Source organism: Myxocyprinus asiaticus, chromosome 9 (genome assembly GCF_019703515.2).
Source record: "Myxocyprinus asiaticus isolate MX2 ecotype Aquarium Trade chromosome 9, UBuf_Myxa_2, whole genome shotgun sequence".
NCBI lineage: Eukaryota > Metazoa > Chordata > Actinopteri > Cypriniformes > Catostomidae > Myxocyprinus > Myxocyprinus asiaticus.
The window spans coordinates 12,692,594-12,716,551 of record NC_059352.1 but is presented as its reverse complement, the minus strand read 5'-3'; the positions used below and the strand labels follow the sequence as shown (position 1 = coordinate 12,716,551).

General features: G+C 38.1%; 1 protein-coding gene across 1 annotated transcript in view; it reads right to left on the bottom strand.

Moving 5' to 3' along the window:
- Positions 1 to 4,321: 4,321 nt before the first annotated feature.
- The window catches only part of LOC127445635 (RING1 and YY1-binding protein B-like), a 49,337-nt gene continuing 29,700 nt past the window's right edge, over positions 4,322 to 23,958 (bottom strand). Inside the window, exons 3-5 of the mRNA XM_051705836.1 lie at positions 12,255 to 12,521; positions 9,175 to 9,270; positions 4,322 to 7,621 (exon numbers count right to left, since the gene is read on the bottom strand). Coding sequence (XP_051561796.1) covers positions 7,372 to 7,621; positions 9,175 to 9,270; positions 12,255 to 12,521 — 613 coding nt within the window. The 3' untranslated portion in view covers positions 4,322 to 7,371. The remainder of the gene's footprint in view (positions 7,622 to 9,174; positions 9,271 to 12,254; positions 12,522 to 23,958) is intronic.

Sequence of the window (23,958 nt, the reverse complement as noted above, 5' to 3'; positions counted from 1 at the left end):
GACTTTTTAGTTTGTTTGTAATCTACGCTACACCTCACATCTGACTGGATTAGTTCAAGGAAATTAACACTGCTGCACTCACCGATGGTCTTTGCCGGGACTGTTACATGCAGTCTTAAATAGGCTGCTTGATTCCCTGTCCATCGTCGACGTCCAGTGGGGCTGGAGCGCGTGGACTTTGGATTCAAGTCGTGTTGGTGGATGCGTTGAGGATGTTCTGCCTTCTGTTGCCCATCTTGGCCTACTGGAGTTTTACTGTTTGCCCTCGCCAGTTTCAGCGGAGAGCTCCCTGCTTGTTTTCAAGTCCATGCAATCATCTTTCTTCTGACTGGTGAAAGTGATATGAAGCTGGATGTCAATTTTGATAATCTCAGCTTGCTGAAACGCAATTTTTTTATTTCACAGCAAAACACAGATGTCGCCACTATTAAGATGACCCTCATTAATGCACGGTCAATATCGAACAAGTCTTTTATTCTGAATTACTTTTTTATATCACGATCAATGGACTTTTTATTCATCACTGAGACCTGGCTGAATCCTGGTGAACAAATGACCCTGGGGGATCTAACACTGCCAGGTTGTGACTTTTTAAATTCCCCCCAGACTTCAGGACGAAGAGGTGGTGTTGCCACTGTTTTTAAAAACTCTTTTAAATGCAGAATACTGCCTATGGACATGTATTCCAGTTTTGAGGTCTAATTGTTAAAGACTGACATCTTGGGTCCTGCTTTCTGTGCACTTGTGTACAGACCTCCCAGATTTAATAAGGACTTCATCCAACAATTTCTTGACTTTCTCTGGTGTCTCGTGGTGACAGACTCCTGATTCTTGGGCATTTTAATATTCGTGTATGCTGGCCATCAAAACCTCTGGAAAATGAATTTATCTCCCTCACTGAGTCTTTAAATTTTGTACATGTCACTGGTCCTACTCACAATATGGGTCATACATTAGATCTGGTGTTATCGTATGGTCTTTCTGTGTCCAACTTAGATGTTAGATATTGGCATTTCTGACCATTATTCAATAATATTTGAGTTTGTGTCTACTTGTCCTCTCCCTACTTTTTCTCTGTCCTTACGTCACTCCCGGTCCATTCACTCGTCTACTGCCAATCTTTTTTCAGAATTTTATCTAACGCATTTCACAGATGATGTCTTAGCTGGACTTGACGCTAAATCATTGGTTGAAGCTCTTAATAAATCTTGTACTTTTACACTTGATAATGTCGCTCCGCTCAAGCCAAGAAGAGTTTAGGGTGTTTCACAGCCTTGGTTAAATGACGTCACCCGTGCCGTCAGACAAGAGTGCAGAAAGCTGAGCGCAAGTGGAAACGAGACAAGCTTCAGGTCTCTTAAGATATTTTAAAAGAGTGTTTAACAAACTATCAGAGAGCTGTAAAGGAAGCTAAAGCCAAGTTTTTCTCTACATTAATCTCTGATAATGCAAATCGACCAAAAGTTTTGTTCAAAACCACCGATTCTGTTTTAAACCCAACTAAAAATGCTTTTCTGGACACCACCCAAGAGAACTGTGAAACATTTTTAAACTTCTTTACTCACAAAATTGAGCAGATTAAAGGTGCGATTGCACCTTCACAATTTGATCAACCACTAATTCCTTCCCTGTCCAGCTCCCTGACTCACTTTGAACCAGTTACATCAGAACAGTTAGCAGATGTAGTCTCCAAAATGAAGTGTTCCAGTTACAACCTGGATATTCTTTCTCCACACCTTCTTAAAGAAGTTTTCATGACTATCAGTTCCAGTGTGACAGCTATAATTAACAGCTCATTAGCAAGTGGAGTTGTTCCAAGTAGTTTTAAACATGCAATTCTACAACCTTTGTTAAAACAACCTTTTTTTGTATCTGGCAATACACAACAATTACAGACCAATCTCCAAACTGCCTTTTGATTTCCAAGATTTTGGAGAGAGTTGTTTATTCGCAACTCTAGCCCTATCTAAATACATTGAATATTTTAGATGCATTTCGGTCTGGTTTCAGACACTTGCACAGCACTGAATCTGCATTGTTGAAGGTCACTAATGATATTTTACTCTCCATGGATTCAGGTTCACCTGTCGTCTTAGTTTTATTAGATCTCAGTGCCGTGTTCGACACAATCGACCATAATATTCTCCTCAATCATCTAGAATGTACGGTTGGCATCCAGGGGATGACCCTCCAGTGGTTTTCCTCCTATCTAAAAGAAAGGACGTTCTCTGTGAATTTAGGTAATTTTTCTTCTACTTTGGCTCAATTTCAGTGTGGTGTCCCTCAAGGGTCAATCTTAGGACCCTTGTTATTTTCACTGTATATGCTTCCTCTGAGCTCTGTTTATAATAAGTACAACATATCTTATCACTGTTATGCTGACGATTCCCAATTTTATTTCCCAGTGAGTGTAGACAAGAATTGTTCATCTGAGAATGCCCTAAATTGCTTCAGAGATATTAAACATTGGCTGGCAAACAATTTCTTATAATTAAATGAAAGCAAAACCGAAGTTCTGATTTTAGGTTCCTCTATGTCCTACTTACCTGGTCTTGTTGCCCAGTTAGGTCCTCACTTGTCAAAAGATCATGTGAGGAGTCTTGGAGTGATTTTAGACTCATCATTACTTTTCAATAAGCAGATCAGTGCTGTTGTCAAGGGTAGCTTTTTCCAACTTAGATCTATCGCTAAAATTAAAAAAAAATGTATTTCCCATAAAGACTTGGAAATTGTGATCCACTCACTTATTTCATCAAGGTTAGACTATTGCAACTCATTGTACATTGGTCTGCCCCAAACTGCGTTATCCTGCCTACAGCTTGTTCAAAACGCGGCAGCTAGGCTTTTAACAGGGTCAAGAAAAAGGGATCACATTTCCCCGGTTTTAGCATCTCTACACTGGCTTCCTGTGAAATTCAGGGTCGAATTTAAAATTGTGATTTTTGTCTACAAGGCACTATCTGGTCTCGTGCCCCAATATATCAGTGACCTACTACACAGTTACTCCCCAACCAGAGCGCTCAGGTCTTCTGATCAACTTCTATTGAAGGTTCCTCGTTGCCGCTATAGATCTAAGGGTGACCGTGCCTTTTCTATGATAGGTCCTAATCTATGGAATAGTCTTCCTTTCCATGTGAGGTCAGCTTCATCATTAGCCATTTTTAAATCTTTTTTAAAAACATATTTTTATTCTGTGGCTTTTGAATAGATCATTGAATAGGTTGAAGTGTATTAATACATGATGTTGTATTTAAATGTTTTTATTTAATTTATTATGTTCTATATTTAACTTTAAATCAATCTGTTTTTATATATTTTGTTTGTTTGATCTGTAAAGCACTTTGGGTCAACTTCTGTTGTTTTTAAATGTGCTCTATAAACAAAGGTTGACTTGACTTGACTAATGTACAGATCTCTCCAGGTCATAAAGACTTGTTTGAAATACGCTTGACCTGCATGCAACATGGCACCAGGGATAGCACTGTAGCTTGACGAAGCCTCTACAGAGTTCACTGCATAGAGGGAGAAATTAGATGAATGAATCTTAGTAGGGCTACGGCTCTTGGTCTCCCCTGGGTCTCATGTCAGTGCTTTACACGAGTGGTGAGAGGCCTGCTCTAACATCTCCATCCCAGCCTAGACAGGTCTCAGTTGGCCTCAGGTTACCAGGTCACTCAGCAGCTGCAGAAAAAGCCTTTATTCTGCATACCGAATTGTGTCCATAAAAAGTTTGTAAAGGTCATCAGAAACAAGGACATAAACAGAAGTGTGATTATACAGTGCCCCAAAATTATCTAGATACTTAAAAATGTATGAATGTCAATGCATTATATACAGCAACAAAAAAAATCAAACCAAGTGCCATTTATTATTAAAAGAAATATAGCACAACCATTTTTATATGGCCAAACATTGCACAAAAATAACTTTGTTGGGTTTTAAATGCAACATTTATTCTGTGCAATATTAAGACAAAAAGTGTTTGGACACTTTCAAACTTTGTGTGATGAATTAAACCTATTGTTAAATGACTAAGTCCAACTTAGGTCAGGGTCAAACTTCCACCGCCTCCATCCCTCTTGGCCATCCCGACAAGAGTGCAACTCTCCATGCTTGAAGTGGTATCTGAAGACCCTGAAGGATGTCAAAAAGCTGATTTGTTTGCAGATGCCACTTGGTTTGATATTTTGTTATATATTGCAATTGCATTCAAACATTTTTAAGTGTGGCTTAATTGTCAAAATCCTTTTTGTGAGATATTTTAGCTGTAGATATGTTGACATGGAAATGCGTGGGAAAAAAACAACCAATGAACATTCGATAAATTGAACATTTTATTTGTGGGGAAAAAATAACACAAGAAAAATGCATCAATAGACATTTCTACTGGAAGCCAGGGAATTATAAAGAAGCTTCTAAAAGCAAAGTCGTGCACATGCCAGAAGTTGTGTCGAATGTTAGCATTGTCTATAGACAAGGAGCAGTTATCAATTAAAAAATAAAACGAGAAAGGTAAGAAAAACCTCAAAATTTACATTTACAGGTAAAATTAACATGAGCGCCACACAAAATCACCAATAGCACAGTAACTAGCAAGAAATAAAATGGTAAAAACAAAACATTTGATTCTTACTAACAGACTGTAAAGTTACTACGCAAAATAAAACTGCAAAAACTTTTGTACAATGCACTGACAAATGAAAGGAGCCAGGACTATACAGATACGCTGCAATTTTACGTTTAACGCGATATCATATGTAAACAAGCATTCTATATTTGGGTTTCTGACAAACAAAGCTAAAAAATGTAACCATCTTTACACAGTAAATTAAGGTTACTGGTCATACACAAGAACAGAACTGCTTGCGCGTGAAAGGAAAGAAAAAGTTTCAGCTCCATTGCCATTCATAGCCTATTAGGTTGGCTTTTGCAGCATTTTGAGTTATACACAAAAAGTTTAAATTCTGCAAATGTTTTTGTCTCTTCAAATTTAAATAAATTAATTTACAATTCATTGTTTGTTCTTGTTTCTACAGTTTTACAAAATTTAGATAACTGTTTATGACAGCGGGTAAGGCAAGTGAAAAGATGGCTATATTCATACATTTTAAGAAATGTAGGCTATACATTGCTTTGCAAATTCTGATGACTCCATAGGGGTTAAAATGTGGTAAAATCTCAATCACTGGAATAATGCTGAAAAATGAACCCCCTGTTGATTTGTCAAACATCTCCAATACCAGTTTGCATACTAGTGGGGGTATTAGTCATGTTTACAGCTACGAATCTGAAAACAAAATCCATATCAATACAACTTAAATGTTTTGTATCCTACAATCAATACCGGTAACATCACAGATACATAAGATACACAGTTACCCTCTCAAAATAACTGCCAACGACATCTTTTATAGATGCTTACAGTTTATCTACTACTGCTAATAAAATACATGAAATGTAAAATATTGTCATTAACAAAAGTAGTAGCATATTCGATGCATCATATTCCACTTCAAAGTTGACAATGGACCAAAACTTTGACAGCTGCCCAACTCCATTTCAAAACATAAAAAAAAAAAAAAAAAAAACATTCAGGGAGGGAAAATTCAGAACTAACACAAACTACAATGACAGAAGTCAGCGTTGTAGTTCTTACAATTTTGACTTGAAGGTCTATGAAAAAACAAGTGTACAAATATTCTGCATATATCGATTGGACAAGAATTACACAATTGAAATGGATTATATTAGACTTTATTAAAATGTTATATCACACATATGGTAATTTCATTTTTAATTATTCATTTGTCTAGCATGTTATCAATATCAAATTCCTTTGGTCCTTCAATAAATAAAACTCATATCATATACACATACTTTGTACAAGTTTAATACAGTTCAAAAGGGAAGATATGCTGATCTTTATTTTCGAGGGACTGCCAGCTAGACATCTTATTTCGAGTATTTTGAATTGATAGGGAGGGGGATTATTGTCTGAAATCATGCTTTTCACTCTTTTATGTGAAACTGAAGTAAACAAATACTGAGCGCATTATTGGTGAGAATTCCCTTGCCTTTCTCTTGTTTAGCACAAGCCATTGACAATTCTCATCAATTTCTTCAATGTCCCCTATTTCTAGCAGTTATAATATTTTGTAAATACCACATGGCCCATCAACTGAATTTGATTAGTGGAAAAATTACAAATTTGTGTGCAGATTAAAACAAGGCTGAGTAAGGCCATAACATTAAAATCGGTTTCTTTTAAATCAAAAAACAATCTACAGAATGTAAAAATGTAGTTGATCAACTTTAAAGGCCTTTGGACTCGAGATGTCAAACCCTTTTAGTGTTTTTACAATACATCACATGTATATACCATAACAGACAACAAAAGTTGTCAAATAAAAAAAAGTTCTGAATACGTTTGCAAAACCAGATGTTATTGTATTAAAGTAGTTCTGTTATTGACATTTTTGAGAACAACTTCTCTGCATTTTCAAATCCAAAATGTCTTCTTGTAGTTTGTAAATCCCAGTTGTCTTCTCTATACAGAACGGATGCAAAACACCATTCCATTTAGTTAGTTGGGAAAAGTATCCGCAGACGAAAACTGGATCATGGGACCCCAGTGCACAAATGTTCAAATTAGTCTTGCAAAATGGAAAAATCCCTTAAACAAAGCAAAAGAAGACTGCAGACTTAAAAACCAGAGCATAAATATTTCCATTTAATTCATGAGCAAAGTTAGAAGGGTCTGTTTTTCCATTGTGTGAACGCCAGTCTGAGGACTGAAACAATTTCACAGTGTTTCTAGTACCATTGCGGGAAGTTTCTCAGGAGTTTGCGGCAAAATCATTGACGCTACAGAGGAGCCGTTGGCTTGAACTACTTTTGCTGAGCAAAGCTTCAAAAAAACAAAAAACTTTTTAAAAGTAGAACAATGCAACATAATAAATAAAAGCAATAAAAGTCCAGAATCGTTAAAATGTTGGTGGTTATTGTGCACAGCGGACATTTACATATGTATATTTTAACAAACGAAAAAAAAAAAAAGTTTTTCAGCTGCACATCCACTTACAAATATAAAACAATACATACAAGAGCAGGATGTCTCCAGAAAGGGTAGGGAGCAAATCTGTGGTCCAGTAATGTGTGTTTGCACCATTTACACAAATGCATTTGTATCCGTGTATCTGAGTGTGAGTGTGAGTGTGAGTGTGTGTGTGTGTGTGTGTGTGTGTGTGTGTGTACACAGAGGAACGTCCATCCATTTTTCAGTGACAGAAATGAAGAAGAGTCGGCTCAGGGTAAAATGCAGGAGAACAGAGGAAAAGTACATCCCTTGGGGTTAGACAGTGTTCGGGGTGCTCAGAAAGATTCAACTTGCCCGACCGGGAGGTCTCCCTTTGGGGTTGAAGCACGGGATGAGCCCTTATCCACGCTCTCGGAACCGGAGCTCTGATGTTGCTGTTCAGAGCCGGCGCTGGAGGTGACTGTAGACGAGGAGGTGGAGGAGGTGCGGGTCTTCTCCTTAAAGTCTGTTATAATCACTGTGACGTTCCCCACAGTGATAGCCAGCTGCTGGGCTGTGCTCCTGTCAATGTTCTTCAGTTTAGGCCTGAGGATATGGAAAGGAGATGTTCAGAATCAAGGTTGGGTGGGTAAGGAGCCGTTCAGACAGAATGCACTTTTACGTAAAAAAAATAAAAATAAAAAATAAAAACAGCACTGCAAATGGAAAAAAAAAAAACGTGCATGTCTCTCAAAACACGCATTAAGAAGTTTGAAGTTCTTTTAAAACAACGAGGCAATTCAGAAGGACACAGAAACGCATTCTGTGTGAATGGCCCCTAATGCATTACAAGCAATGGGCATAACAAAATTAGACTGACTTTCTAGGAGCTAAGGAGTAAAGCATGTGTTATTTTTTTGACCAATATTTGTTCATATTTGTCAAAAATGTAGCATATGCTGCTTTATTACATTTTTTTCATTTAATTTATGTACTGACAAACACAATTGAAAATCTCTTCCTTCCCAATAATGAGGCACACACGGAATCCGTTTACCCCAAATCTGCGCAAACAAAGTGGAAAAAGTCTGCAAATTGCATCTAGTCCTGCCCATAACAAAGTCAAGTTGGCCTATGCGGAGCACGTGAGCTTCCTCTGATTACAAATGGTGGGTCAAATTCATGTATTTCACTGTAGGAAGTATTTGCATTTTTTTTAATTAACTGAAGAAAAGGAAGGGGGTAGCTTACAGTCGGTGCATGCAAATTATTTCAGGAGGACAAACAACTTGTCCACAACAAAAATGTTACTTGCCTTTAAAATTATTTAATTTTATTAAGACAATACAGTACTGAATACTACTTTTAAAAAGAATATTCCCCAAACACTTCAGTAGTATGTTAAGTATGCAGTCTTTTGATTTAATGAGTTGAAAAGAATGTTTTGAGAAAAAATAAGGCCAGATTTGCAAACTATAAACATCCATTTTCTAAATCAAAAAGCAAGAAACCCTCAAGATTAAGATCAACACAGATAATCAAGATTAATATTGAACAGCATAAACATAGAAGTTAAATCATTACCAAAACTGAAATTTACACAAAAACCACAAATCTTTCAAAAAAAAAATTAAAAAAAATAAAAATAAAAGAGACGCATATTTCCAGGGTTTTCTGCATGGCAAATGCACAAAGCTTAATCTCATTGATTGTCATTAGCCACAGTTAGTATGCTTCCAAGACAATGTGACATAATGAGCTCTGCTGGCAGTGGCAGACAGAAACAGAATGGTGGGAAGGCAGCCAACAGGGCGTGTGTGGGAGTAAAATTGAGCTGCTCATTTGAGATCAGCCCACGACTCACTCATTCAGAGAGATAGAGATGGAGACAGACAGGGAGGCATTTGTGAATCAGAGCAGATTTTACAGTGACTTTCACTGCAGTCTGCCAGCTTTGTTCACTGTCAGAGTGACTTACAACAGATTCTCAAGCTGACAAGTCAGAACTTCAACTGTAGTTATTATTATTATTATACTGCCATTATTCTGGCTTTTATATAGTGGCATTAAGTATCTTTATGAGACGGGAAAGGCGAAGACACATATAATCTTGTAAGCTGTCTAAACAATGGTTGAATACAGTGATAAAGGTGAGATACCTGTAGATGTGAGAGTTCTTGCTCTTGGTTGTGGATTTGCTGGATTGAACGCTATTTCTTTCACTGAGTGGGCTTTGATGGATGTCTGACTTGGGTCTAGAAAGAGATCAGAAGTCATTTTTAGGTTATGTGATATAAAGCAGTGGTTCTCAACTGGTTTTGCTTCAGGACAAAGATTTTACATCGGACATGAAGTGGTGAACCAACACAATGTTAGAAAAATGTATAATTAAAGTAATAATAGCCTTGGCAGCCAATAATTCACCATATAAAACACACTGTGGTCGGCACAAACTATGTTTATCCTCATATTTTTTTTGTGTAGTCTGGGTTGTATTTTCTTTTACGTTGCATAGTTTTGTTCATGTTTTTCTAGGAAGAGGGCATGTTACACAACCTGTCCATGTTGGCATCTGCTTAATTTGTCTTGCTTCTATCAAGTGACAAGATGAATTTGAACTAAAACAGAGTTAGAATGGACACAGCCTTTGATGTAAAAAAAAAAAAAAAAAACAACAAAATAAAACAAAAAAAATTTATGGGAAAAGTTTATTCCTCCCTTTATAAAAGTTGATAAGCCCCAAAATTCCCACCACAGTGACATTTCCACCACATCTTAAATTCTGTATTCCATTTAAAGGAAATTCTGTGATGGAAATGACGGTGATGGAAATTAAAAGAAATCTGTTAACTCCTATGTCTTGCTAAAGCAAATTTCATAGCCACTTTTTTATGTATCCTAAATACACACAATCAAATATTTTCAAATTTTTTGCATAATTTGGAAAAATTACAGCTTGATTAGAAATGACGCCCAATAAAAATACTCACAAAAAATACTCTGCTCTCTGCTTTGAATTTTCTTAAAACATCACTTCTCATATTTCATCACTTTTCATATATTTTATTATTTCATACCTTTTGAACAATTTTATTAGGGGCAAAATTGTTTGGTGTGGTGAAAATGACACCACAATTTTGGGACAGACGTAATTTAGAAAAGAAAAAAAAATAGAAATAATTTTCATACAAATATTGAAATGGTGTGTTTATTTTTCACTTTGTTTAGATTATCATGCAGGCTAATATTTTTTTTCATAATATATTTTTTATAGTTTAATATCGAAAGACTGGGTCTGAGACAAATCTTGACATGAAAGGCATTTGAAAAGTACCAAAAATTTATGATAAAGGCCTACTTAAAATGTACATGTTAATTTTAATATGACCTTCATATATATATACACACATACACCGATCAGCCACAACATTAAAACCACCTGCCTAATATTGTGTAGGTCCCCCTTTGTGCCATTCTCTGTTGACCTCTTTCATCAACAAGGCACTTCCGTCCACAGAACTGCCACTCACTGGATGTTTTTTGTTTCTGCCACCATTTGGAGTAAATTCTAGAGACAGTTGTGCATGAAAATCCCAGGAGATCAGCAGTTACAGAAATACTCAAACCAGCCCATCTGGCACTAATAATCATGCCACAGTCCAAATCACTGAGATCACATTTTTTCCCCCATTCTGATGGTTTATGTGAACATTAACTGAAGCTTCTGACACGTATCTGCATGATTTTATGTACTGCTGCCGCACGAGTGGCTGATTGGATAATCGCATGGATGATTTTGTTGCCAGGCGGGCTGGTTTGAGTATTTCTGTAACTGCTGATCTCCTGGGATTTTCACACACAACAGTCTCTAGAATTTAATCAGAATGGTGGCAAAAACAAAAAACATCCAGTGAGGGGCAGTTCTATGGATGGAAGTGCCTTGTTGATGAGAGAGGTCAGCATAAAATGGCCGGACTGGTTCGAACTGACAACATATCATCGGTGATGATCACCCCCAGATCATCACCGATCTGCCACCTGGTTGTCTAATGGTTAGACCTGGAGAGGCCTTCAAGCCACAGTGTCTCGCACCCACTGTGAAATTTGGTGGAGGATTGGTGATGATCTGGGGGTGCTTCAGCAAAGCTGGAATCGGGCAGATTCATCTTTGTGAAGGACGCATGAATCAAGCCACGTACAAGGTAATCCTGGAAGAAAACTTGCTTCCTTCTGCTCTGACAATGTTCCCCAACTTTGAGGATTGTTTTTTCCAGCAGGACAATGCTCCATGCCACACAGCCAGGTCAAACAAGGTGTGGATGGAGGACCACCAGATCAAGACCCTGTCATGGCCAGCCCAATTTCCAGACATGAACCCCAATGAAAACCTCTGGAATATGATCAAGAGGAAGATGGATGGCCACAAGCCATCAAACAAAGCCGAGCTGCTTGAATTTTTGTGCCAGGAGTGACAAAGTCACCCAATAGCAATGTGAAAGACTGGTAGAGAGCATGCCAAGATGCATGAAAGCTGTGATTGAAAATCAGGATTATTCCACCGAACATTGATTTCTGAAGTTAAAACATTAGTAATGTGTTGTTTAAAAATCATGAACTTGTTTTCTTTGCATTAGTGTCTGAAAATACTTTCTGCAAATAAATGCTTTAAATGACAATATATTTAATTGAAATTTGGGAGAAATGTTTTCAGTACTTTATAGAATAAAACAAAAATTTTAATTTTACTCAAACACATACCTATAAATAGTAAATCCAGAGAAACTGATAATTTTGCAGTGGTCTCCTACTTTTTTCCAGAGCTATTTTATATATATATATATATATATATATATATATACACACACACACACACACACACACACACACACACACACACACACACACACACACACACACACACATACATACACTTACAGTAAATATAATGTTGAAATTTGTTTGTTTTAATAAAAATAAATCCCTGGGACATGAGAGTACCCAAAGTTTCTTCAAACACCCAATTGTAATGTATGATGGGTTTCTTCAAACACCCGCCTGTAATGTATAATGGTAAGTTGCATTTAATTATTTTAATTTTTCGTTGTTTTTTCCCTGCTGTCCACGACCTTATCAGAACAGATCTGTGACCCATTTTTGGGTCATGACCCACCAGTTGAGAACCACTGTTATAAAGCAGAAAATCTAAAGTTTAACACAATTTTATTTATGACAAACAGACCTGTTCTTTTTGCAGTTGGGCTTCTTTGTGATGGCTGGGGTGATCTCTTTCTCTCGGTCCTTCTTCTCTTTGTCGGGCTGCTCCTTCTCGCTCTTGTCCTTGTCTATGGGCTCACTGTCAGGTGGTTTTATGTCGGGACCCTCCCCCTCAGCCCGATCCTTCTCAGGCCTCTCTGGCTTTTCCTTCTTCTCTTTCTTTGGGGGAGGAGGGGTGGCATACTGCTGGGCCACCTGCTGAGCCACCAGCTGGGAGTTTATCCGGGGCTTCCTGTGGGACCAACCAGAGTTGATAGTCTGTATGAGAGTGATTGACACTAGATCTGTGCCAAGCAAAAGAATGAATTCTTTACTCACCTGCTGAGCCTGGAGGTTACAGACAATTACAAGTTCAATATCTAAAGCTTAAAGTAATTTAATACCCTTTAATAATATAATTAAAACAGCTTTTTAAAAGACAAAGCTTTTGAAGATGCTAAAATGTTCCTGTGGGACAATAAATAAATCCAAATAAAAAAAAATAAAAAAATAAAAAATTTTTTAAAAAAGAAAAGGTCAATGGGTCTGCATAAAGAGCAGGAATATACAAACAGAGCTAAAACTTGAACAATCAAGTCTTCATGACATTCTGATTCTTAGATATTGAGATTTTTTTTCTTTGTTCATATTAACATCCACCATGAAAAAATAAGTAATAGCACACCTCTCCTCAACAAGCCTAGCACCACTAGCTAGTATATTGTAAAGCACGTCTGCTCTCCATTGCATGTGAATGTGTAATCCACCTCAGCCAATGTTTACACAAAACCAATTTAAGGCAGAGATTGTGTGGATTGCACCGAGGACATTAAGACATACCTAGACAGATAATGCCCTCCATAGGCATTTCAGTGACTAAAATCCTTTCACTGGTCCCCCAGTGATGACGGCCCACAGCCAGCTGTGTGGGTCTGCTGAATGCATAATCTCATTACTCTACTCCTTTAACAAATGACTGTGAGGATCACCGGGTAGGACATTTGCAGCATGTCATTTTCATAAGGACTAATCAGATTAGCTAGAAGGTTTGGCCCCATTTGTCACAAACAGGACTGAAAGTAGTGCTCAATCTGCTGGCTCGCAAAAACAAACCAGCACTATGTCAAAACAGACTATATTCTACACATTCAAGTGGCACTAGAGAAATTGTTTACTCAAAACTGAAAATTCTGTCATTTACTAATCCTCATGTCACTTAAGTAAAATGTTATTGCCCAAGGAACACCAGGCTACTATTTTCCATACAATGAAATTCATAATAACTGTCAAATATGTACCATAAAAGTATCATAAAATAATTCATATTTGTCCAGTCTTCAAGAGTGTCTTTGTAGTCATGTTTTAATGTGTTTTAGTTTGACAAAAAAACAAAAAACAATTGCTAATAATTTTTGTACAGGTCACTTAATTGTGAAGTTTGCAAAATGTATGTGCCTTTGCATTTTGATCGCTCTAGGGGCCTCATTCATGAAACTTTTGTAAATGAGTAAATTGGGAGTAATTCTTCACGTAAAATGGACCTTCCCGAAAACTTTCCTCTGGATTAAAAAAAAAAAAAAAAACTCTGTACACCCCAGATTTGTTCGTTAGTTGTATGTTAGTGAATTCCAAATATTTGTAAATAGGGGGAGTGTGCACGTTCATTCACATTTATCACATTCCACACCCATGAAAACGCCATATAAGGAAGGCACCAGACTCGATAGTAAATGCTTTTTACATCTATGCGGATTGCCATATAAATCGTTTTAATTAATAAAGTGCACTTACATCATAACAGTTTGATTTAGCAAACACAATAGCATCTCAAAGAAAGTGAGGAACTTGCCCTACTGTCAATGAATGTTTTTGCTGTCATCAGAGGCTCTTTTGTGAATCAAATTTTCCAAGAGGTCAATACAAATAGTTTGACATGAAGCTTTAGTTTAAAAAATGTTCAGTTCACACCGGCAGGAAGATATCCACCTCCATTAACCTTGTCTGGTTCTGTTCTTTGACTGAAACGCTGTAAACTCATGAGATATTTGCAAGCTATGACAATATGTAGGCATTTTCTATTTTATTTTTCATTGCAATGTGTTTATTTATGGGTTTAACAGTATTAGCATTGGCCATACGTTATAAACGGAACACGATAATGCCTATACTGAATTCTGGAATCTAAATTATAGAGCTTACACCAAATAAAGAAACTGTCCAACCAGCCATGTAAGATGGTATTAATTTTTCCGAGAAAATCAAACAAAAACCGTGTCTTCCAACAAACTTTTCGTCCCATGTCAAGCACTTCTGCTGAATTTTTATTTTTTTATTTAAAATGTATGAAGCAGAGTTAAGAATAAACTATAAAGAAATAAATCTAAGCATCAAAGAAACATTTTTCAATTAAATTATATATATATAATATATCGTTTTTCACAATTCCTGACATTTAATCGTAGAAAACTTTCCCTGTCATAGGTCAGTTAGGATCATTACTTTATTTTAAGAATGTGAAATGTCAGAATAATAGTAGAGAGAATGATTCATTTCAGCTTTTATTTCTTTCATCACATTCCCAGTGGGTCAGAAGCTTACATACACTTTGTTAGTATTTGGTAGCATTGCCTTTAAATTGTTTAACTTGGGTCAAACGTTTTGTGTAGCCTTCCACAAGCTTCTCACAAGTAAGTTGCTGGAATTTTGGCCCATTCCCACAGACAGAACTGGTGTAATTGAGTCAGGTTTGTAGGCCTCCTTGCTCGCACATGCTTTTTCAGTTCTGTCCACAAATTTTCTAATCGGATTGAGGTCAGTGCTTTGTGATGGCCACTCCAATACCTTGACTTTGTTGTCCTTAAGCCATTTTGCCACAACTTTGGTGGTATGCTTGGGGTCATTGTCCATTTGGAAGACCCATTTGCGACCGAGCTTTAACTTCCTGGCTGATGTCTTGAGATGTTGCTTCAATATATCCACATAAATTTCCTTCCTCATGATGCCATCCATTTTGTGAAGTGCACCAGTCCCTCCTGCAGCAAAGCACCCCCACAACATGATGCTGCCACCCCCATGCTTCACGGTTGGGATGGTGTTCATCGGCTTGCAAGCCTCACCCTTTTTCCTCCAAACATAACGATGGTCATTATGGCCAAACAGTTCAATTTTTGTTTCATTAGACCAGAGGACATTTCTCCAAAATGTAAGATCTCTTTCCCCATGTGCACTTGCAAACTGTAGTCTGGCTTATTTTATGGTGGTTTTGGAGCAATGGCTTCTTCCTTGCTGAGCAGCCTTTCAGGTTATATCGATATAGGACTTGTTTTACTGTGGATATAGATCCTTGTTTACCTGTTTCCTCTAGCATCTTCACAAGGTCCTTTGCTGTTGTTCTGGGATTGATTTGCACTTTTTGCATCAAACTATGTTCACCTCTAGGAGACAGAATGCATCTCCTTCCTGAGCGGTATGATAGCTGTGTGGTCCCATGGTTTGTACTTGCATACTATTGTTTGTACAGACGTGGTAACTTCTGGTGTTTAGAAATTGCTCCCAAGGATGAACCAGACTTGTGGTGGTCCACAATTTGTTTTCGGAGGTCTTGGCTGATTTCTTTTGATATTCCCATGATGTCAAGCAAGGAGGCACTGAGTTTGAAGGTACGCCTTAAAATAGATCCACAGGTACACCTCCAGTTCAGTACACCTCCTATCAGAAGCTAATTGACTATTTGTCTAAAGGCTTGACATCATTTTCTGGAATTTTCTAGGGCTGCCCCTTGATAGTCGACCAAATGTTAGATGATGAGAAGAGTCTTGGTCGACCAAGTTTTGATTGGTCGGTTGGTCACAGAAAAAACTCCACAGGAAACTGACGAACACCAGTATTACCGCTGGTTGGATGCTAGGTGGTACTATGGGGTAATTTTCGTTAAGCAGGGTTAGGGTTAAGCCTACACAATAAAGCAAGACACCTTGATTTCAAACTCTGAACATAATTTATATTTATTTTAACTAAAAATTCAAAGAAAACTGGAAAAAAAATAAATGCAATTAAAATGTGTGTTGTTCAACAGTTGTCAACATCTCTCTGGCAAAGAACCTACTTCATCTGTGCATTCTCTACCCGTCAGGTATTTCGTTGTCTGGGAAAATACATCATGTTTGTGAATACATATGTTTTGTTCCCTCCTTCACGATATATATATATATATATTAATTATAGGTTTTTAAAGGCAATTAAAGGTTAATTTAATTAAAGCTTTTTAAATTGCAATTAGTGTCTGTGCATAAATAATCAATGAGTTTGTTAGCTCTCACGTAGATGCACTGAGCAGGCTAGATACCGAGCCATGGGGAGCAGAAAAGAACTGTCAAAAGACCTGCGTAACAAGGTAATGGAACTTTATAAAGATGGAAAAGAATATAAAAAGATATCCAAAGCCTTGAAAATGCCAGTTAGTACTGTTCAATCACTTAAGAAGTGGAAAATTCGGGGATCTCTTGATACCAAGCCAAGGTCAGGTAGACCAAGAAAGATTTCAGCCACAACTGCCAGAAGAATTGTACAGGATTCAAAGAAAAACCCCCAGGTAACCTCAGGCGAAATACAGGCTGCTCTGGAAAAAGACAGTGTGGTTGTTTCAAGGAGCACAATATGACGATACTTGAACAAAAATGAGCTGCATGGTCGAGTTGCCAGGAAGAAGCCAATGCCACAAAAAATCCCGGTTACAAAATGCCCAACAACACCTTGACACGCCTCACAGCTTCTGGCACACTGTAATTTGGAGTGACGAGACCAAAATAGAGCTTTATGGTCACAACCATAAGCGCTATGTTTGGAGAGGGGTTAACAAGTATTGTGCTCCTTGAAACACCACACGGTCTTTTTCCAGAGCAGCCTGTATTTCTCCTGAGGTTACCTGTGGGTTTTTCTTTGAGTTCCATTACCTTGTTACGCAGGTCTTTTGACAGTTCTTTTCCGCTCACCATGGCTCAGTATCTAGCCTGTTCAGTGCATCCACATGAGAGCTAATAAACTCACTGACTATTTATACACAAACACTAATTGCAATTTTAAAAGCCACAGGTGTGGGAAATTAACCTTTAATTGCCATTTAAACCTGTGTGTGTCACCTTGTGTGTCTGTAACAAGGCCAAACATTCAAGGGTATGTAAACTTTTGATCAGGGCTATTTGGGTGATTTCTGTTATCATTATGATTTAAAAAGGAGCCAAACAACTATGTGATAATAAATGGGCTTCATATGATCACTATCCTTAAATAAAAGACAGTTTTTTTTTTTGCATGAACAGTCATATTTTCAAAATCAATGCCAAAATGTCACAATTTCTGCCAGGGTATGCAAACTTTTGAGCACAACTGTATATACATATATAGTTACTTCAATTCTATATTCATGGTCTAGTTTTACCCAAAAAAGAAAATTCTCTCATCATTTACTCACGCTCATGCCATTCCAGAAACATAGCTTTCTTTCTTTTGCAGAATCCAAATGAAGATATTTAGAAGAATATTTCAGCTCTGTAGGTCCATACAATGCAAGTGAATGTGGCCAGAAACTTGAAGCTCCAAAAAGCACATAAAAGGCATGTAGCAGCCAATAATATAAAAACTACCGTTATTGTAATAACTGCCAATAACGTAATAAATTTTAAGGGGGGCGCCATGTCCGATCTCACCTAGGGCACCAAGTAAGCCAGAACCGCCACTGAGTGCTGATGTCTCAGAACAGCAGTACTCAGATGTTTCACTCTTTGTATCACTTTGCATTTTATTTACTGACCAAAGCATATGCATATGATGCTTGGCAAGTGTTCATTTTGGACCCTACCATGCACGTTCAGGATAAACATAAGAACTTCTTTCTTCGCATAGGGCCGGAAGTAAAGTGCATTTAACACCATACACTCAAGTAAAGAAACTGTGCACAAAATTCATTGGTTCTCATACGCATCATGCACATATCAGGATTGAATGTTACCAGTATAAGTGATTTATAAAATTCATATCACATTGCAAGTTTTATTTTCAATGCATAGCAGGCTGTGACAAAATTAGGGTTAGAGAATCTTTTGCAAACCCCATTTCTCTTTTTTGCTTTTGTGCTCACACATACACACACACACACACATGTTGGTTTAACTATCATTATGAGGACCCTCCATATACATAATGACTTTTATACTATACAAACTATAGATTCTATACCCTAACCTTAAACCCACCCCTAAACCTAACCCTCACAGAAACGTTTTTGCATTTTTACATTTTCCAAAAAACATCACTTAATATGTTATTTCCCTTGTGAGGACCGCTGGCTGGTCCTCACAACGTAGGTGATCTCAGGTTTTACTATCCTTGTGTGGACATTTGGTCCCCACAAGGATAGTAAAACCTGTACACACACTCTCTCTCTCTCTCTCTCTCTCTCTCTCTCTCTCTCTCTAGTGTAAAGACAGGCAGCGGCTACGTGATGGAGGCTCTCTCTCTCTTCGGCACGGTGTTGGGTTAATTAAAAGCAGAGGGGCTGTCTAAGATCTGAGGCAAAGCGCCATGCAGCCTGGGCCAGCTCACGTTCCTCAAGCATAATGGCCAACATCTGGCAGCAGCTGGGGGTAACAAAGGATTCAGCTGAGGAGGGGAGAACTACAGCCCACAAGCGTTTTTGGCTTTGTCTAAACATTTTGACATGGGAGTCCTCACCTCAATATTTCAGATCAGTTGTGGTTGTGCGTGAGTGCAACTTCAAAGTAAAAGCGCTTCATGTGCACTATAAGTAAATGTCATATCCACTGTGCACTGTATGTACAATTGATTTGATTTGGTATTTTTTGAGAAAATGCAATTGCTAACGTGTACATGCCATCCATGGATGCTGGACTATGGTGTGTACTGTTATTTCCTTCTTCCTAATATATTAACAATTTCTTCATGTGCTAATAAATTACTAAAATTTGATGACTAAACAGAAATCAGAAGAAACTGCTATCTACCATTTAAAATACAATATTATTTTTTTTTATTCTTTTTTACAAAGTTAAAGTTTAGTGTGAATATAGTGCTAAATAAGAGTTTATTCATTTTTTAGCAATTTTATGTTTGCTATTTACTATATTAAATTGTGCGATATATCGGCATTGTATCAGCCACACTGCTCTCTGGATATCGGCATCGACCATTAAAAAACCCATGTCAGTCGATCACTAGTTGTGGATGTTTACCTCTGTATTTTGTAGTTAGAATTCTAAAGCCCATGAATGAAAATTTTAGCCAAAATGTACTCCAAGAATGCAAACGTGAATGCTTGGATGATGCATTGCAAATGTGCAGTCCCGATGAACATATTTTACACACATTCTTCTTGCACTATTGTGGCATTAACAAACATCAGTACTTAAGGGGTTGATAGATTTACTTTCAAATGTCTGTGTATCAAACCAGATGTGTTATTAGTCAGGTAGCCAAGCTAACATATCAACAGTTTAGCCAACTTGCTCTTCAGAATTCTCACCAAACTATTAGCCACTATGACACTAGCTGACTGAAAGTGAAAAACTGCCCACAGAAGATCAGTTCACACTAGTGCAACTTGCATAAGCTTATGAAACGCACTGATTGGTGTAAGCTTGTGTAGTTAAAAGCGGATGTGTTCACGCACTCGCATAAAATATTTATGCTGTGTCAGAATACCCATCCTTCTCTACAATAGAGTATGCCAAAAACAGTATGCCAATGGAGTAGTATGTCCGAATCCACATTATTCATGAAACAAAAAGCGAGAAATACCCAGTTGACCTATTATTTCCGGCAAAATTCTAAAGTGTGGATCGACTGGACACTTAATGATCCTATAATCCATTGGGAGCTGATGCGACATCACAATACAATACATAATGTGACTACGGCTGTTGCGGTGACAATATTTTACCAACGCGTGGTTAGGGGCCAGTCACCGCCGGTTAACGGTGTTATACAGTTGTTGAAGGGCGGGAGAGGGAGTGCACGCAAATTACGAGTTAATTGTGCGTACTTTAAAAAGTAGGGATGCTCAGATCGATCGGCCACCGATCGGTACTCGCTAATATATACAACCTATGACTCGATTTGTAATTTATCCAATCGAATAAACCTCATGTCGAAAAAGATGCCCGGCTCCTTTAAGACTTGAGCAGCACTGGGGCCTGGGTAGCTCAGCAAGTGAAGATGCTGACTACCACACCTGCAGTCACAAGTTCGAATCCAGGGCTTGCTGAGTGACTCCAGTCAGGCTTCCTAAGCAACCAATTGGCCCGGTTGCTAGGGTGGGTAGTCACGTTGGGTTAAACTCCTCGTGGTCACTATAATGTGGTTCTCGTTCTTGGTGGGGCACGTGGTGTGTTGTGCGTGGATGGCGGAGAATAGCATGAGCCTCCACACGCGCTAGGTCTCCGCGGTAATGCGCTCAATAAGCCACGTGATAAGATGCGTGGATTGACTCTCTCAGACGCAGAGGCAACTGAGATTCGTCCTCCTCCACCCGGATTGAGGCGAGTCACTATGCCACCACGAGGACCTAGAGTGCATTGGGAATTGGGCATGCCAATTGGGGAGGAGAAAAAAAAAAAAAAAAACTTGAGCAGCACTGTCATGGCATCACAGAGTGTGGGGAATACTGGCATTGTGTTGTAAGACAATAAACTTGATTCAGCATTTAAGAACAATGCAGTGGGAGAGGTATGGCGAATATGAAAAGTGTGTACTGTTAATGTTGCATTTCACATGCAACAAGGCAAAGGGAAAACAGCGCAAGCTGTGAAACGGTCCTTATTATCGTTTATGCTGGCAGCTTCTCAGTCTCCACCGGGCATGGACATCTCAGTAATAATGCGAGTAACAAGATGTGGTGTAATTCAAACATCCTTAATAAATATCTCCTGATTAAATGGCATTAACAATAGTAGCACCCATAAAGTCCAGAAACATGCGCTCTTTCTCCACTTTTCTTTCATCATGCCCACGAGAGTGCGTGTTCCCCTCATTAAAGTTCAAGCAGCAACAACTGAAAAATTAACTATTAATACAATCATCCAACTAAATGAATAGGCAAGGAATGAATTTATAAATATAACAATTCTTTATACAATACAGTGTTTCCCTTAGGAGTTTTTCAACAGCGGTGCTGTTCTGCACGCATCCACAAGGCTGCAACATCGGACCCGTATTAAAGCGTATTGGTCGAGGAATAGCTTACAACAGGCGTATCAAATAAAATTTCAACCTCGGCCACATCAGGGTTCATTTATGCCCTCAAAGGGCCAATTGAAAATGGGGCGCCAGCACCTGCTTTGGTAGCACCCATGCAATTACCAATAAGATTACATATCATGTGCATTGAAATGCACATTTGACAGTACAGCACTGATTTTTAGGTTGGTATGCAGATGAAAACAATGATATTAACAACAGTAACATCTGTGGAAAAAAATGAACACCTAATTTTTATATGACTAATTTGAAATATTCTGACAGTGTGACTAAGTTGGGTCTTATCTACAGATTCCTTTCATCAGGTTCCTATTGATTAAACTACAGTCATGTCTTGGAATTTCTGAAGGCAAACAAAACAACTAAAATGTTCCTACAATCAGAGAGCATTACAACAGAACGCATTTTACACAGTTGGAAAACTGATGGCTTGTTCCATAATAATTATGAAAATTTACCATAGTCCTTCCCTAATATCCATAGTTTTAACAATGATATTTGTAATGAGACCATTGTAACCATAGGTAAAACCATGCATGGCTCCTCAATACCATGATTAGTAACAATGGTTTCTATATAAAGAACTATGGCACTTTTGAAATGAAAAAACCTAGTCTAATACATATAGAAACTTTTTCTGCTACAACTACCATAGTTAATACAGTACAGTTAGTGTTACTACAGTAAATCCATGGTACATTTTTGTAAGTGTTGTGATTTGAGAATTGAAAAGCCTTCTAATTTATGTTTTCTCCTGTTTTCTTTGTCAGTGCCGTTTAGAATGTGGGGGCTGTTTGTTTTAAACTAGTTTTATCACCGAGACATAAGTGTTTTGCAACAGACAATTCTGTACCGCATTCAAACGGGTTTCGCAATCCCCACTGCACATCTCACTGGTTCACAAGCGCATTTAAAATAGTCTGTGCAGTTGAGACCAGTCCGCGATTTACCGCACTTGCTCTGTGCTCGTGCTGCTTTACCCATGATTGAGCCGTGTTGATAATTGATCCGTGTAGCGCTGTTTCATTCTGCTTTTGAAGCAAGCAAAATGCACTCTAAAACATACAGATGACAGGGGAAGGCTCATTAATATTCATGAGGAAAGTGAACTGTTCAGTGAAACGTAGCGATCCCATCCTACATTTCAGAAATGAGCTTGTGGGCCACGAACTGAAGCGAGTTTGACACGTGTGTTATGTAGTGATGTCACAATGTGTAGTGTGTATGTGGTGGGATCTCTTTAGCAGTGTAGAAAGTGCACATCTGTCTGGGGCTGGCAAGCATTATGTTGCGTCAAGAATATTAAATGAACCATGTGAAATCCTAAGAGCGCCGCTCATAAATTAGCAGCAGCGCATTTTTTAAAGGGCTATCTAAATATAGAGAATATTTTGTTAGCCTATACTTTTTTAAAAGTCTTTTTAAAAAAAAGCTTTTTAAAAAGCCTTTTAAACTTTGTCAGCAAAAACTAGGCAAAGTGATATTACTGGGAAGAGGAAAATTCAATAGTGACGGTGTGCAGAAAGCTTACATATAGCCAGTTATGACAGAGATCTTAATAAAAGGTGAAACGATCGGTATCGGCTGATCAGGTGACAAGAATATCAGTGATCAGTATCGGCTGTAAATTTCTGATCAGAGCATCCCTATTAAAAAGTGCATAATTGAACACAAAATAAAAATTCAACCTTTTGTAAAATATCACAAAGTACCCCAAATATCTTTTTGCATTTGTATAACATTTCTGTCTGTTATTGGACTACACCGCTGATTTTATACGTCAGAAGTAAGGATTATTTTCCACATGTAAGATTCGGTTAATATTGTGAAACTCCAATACTCAACACAACTTAATACCCCTAAACAGCTGGACAATAATTAAGAGTGCTTTCACACTGGCAATTTTGGAGCGCACCTGGGGGGGTTGAATGACATCAAAGTTCGGTTCGATAATGTGAACACGGTTTTCCGAACTCAGGTGCGCAACCGCGAACCCCTCCTGGGTCTGCTTGAAAAGGTGGTCTGGGGTACGGTTCATATGAACTCCAGTACGGTTCGGTGCTGATACGAACACAATCGTACCAAATCGCGGAAGTGGACCGCTTCTGATGACGTTTAATTTGCGTGTTTGCAGGCTTCCGGTCGCAATTATTATGGTATAATGCATTTCTCCTACCTGTTTGTGTCCAAATAAATCACCTTCAGAGAGCAGCTCATATACTTCACACCTCTTGCAACGCATCCGCGGGGTCGCGGCAGACAAACGCTTATATTCATCACATCATTGCACATTCAATGCATCCACAGGAGACAAATAAGTATCATTCTGTGCATGTAAAGTTTTGGTAGCAAATCCAAAGAGAAAAACTTGAACACAGTGAATCTGATGTCTTCTTATGTTGTTACCTAGTTACAGTAGT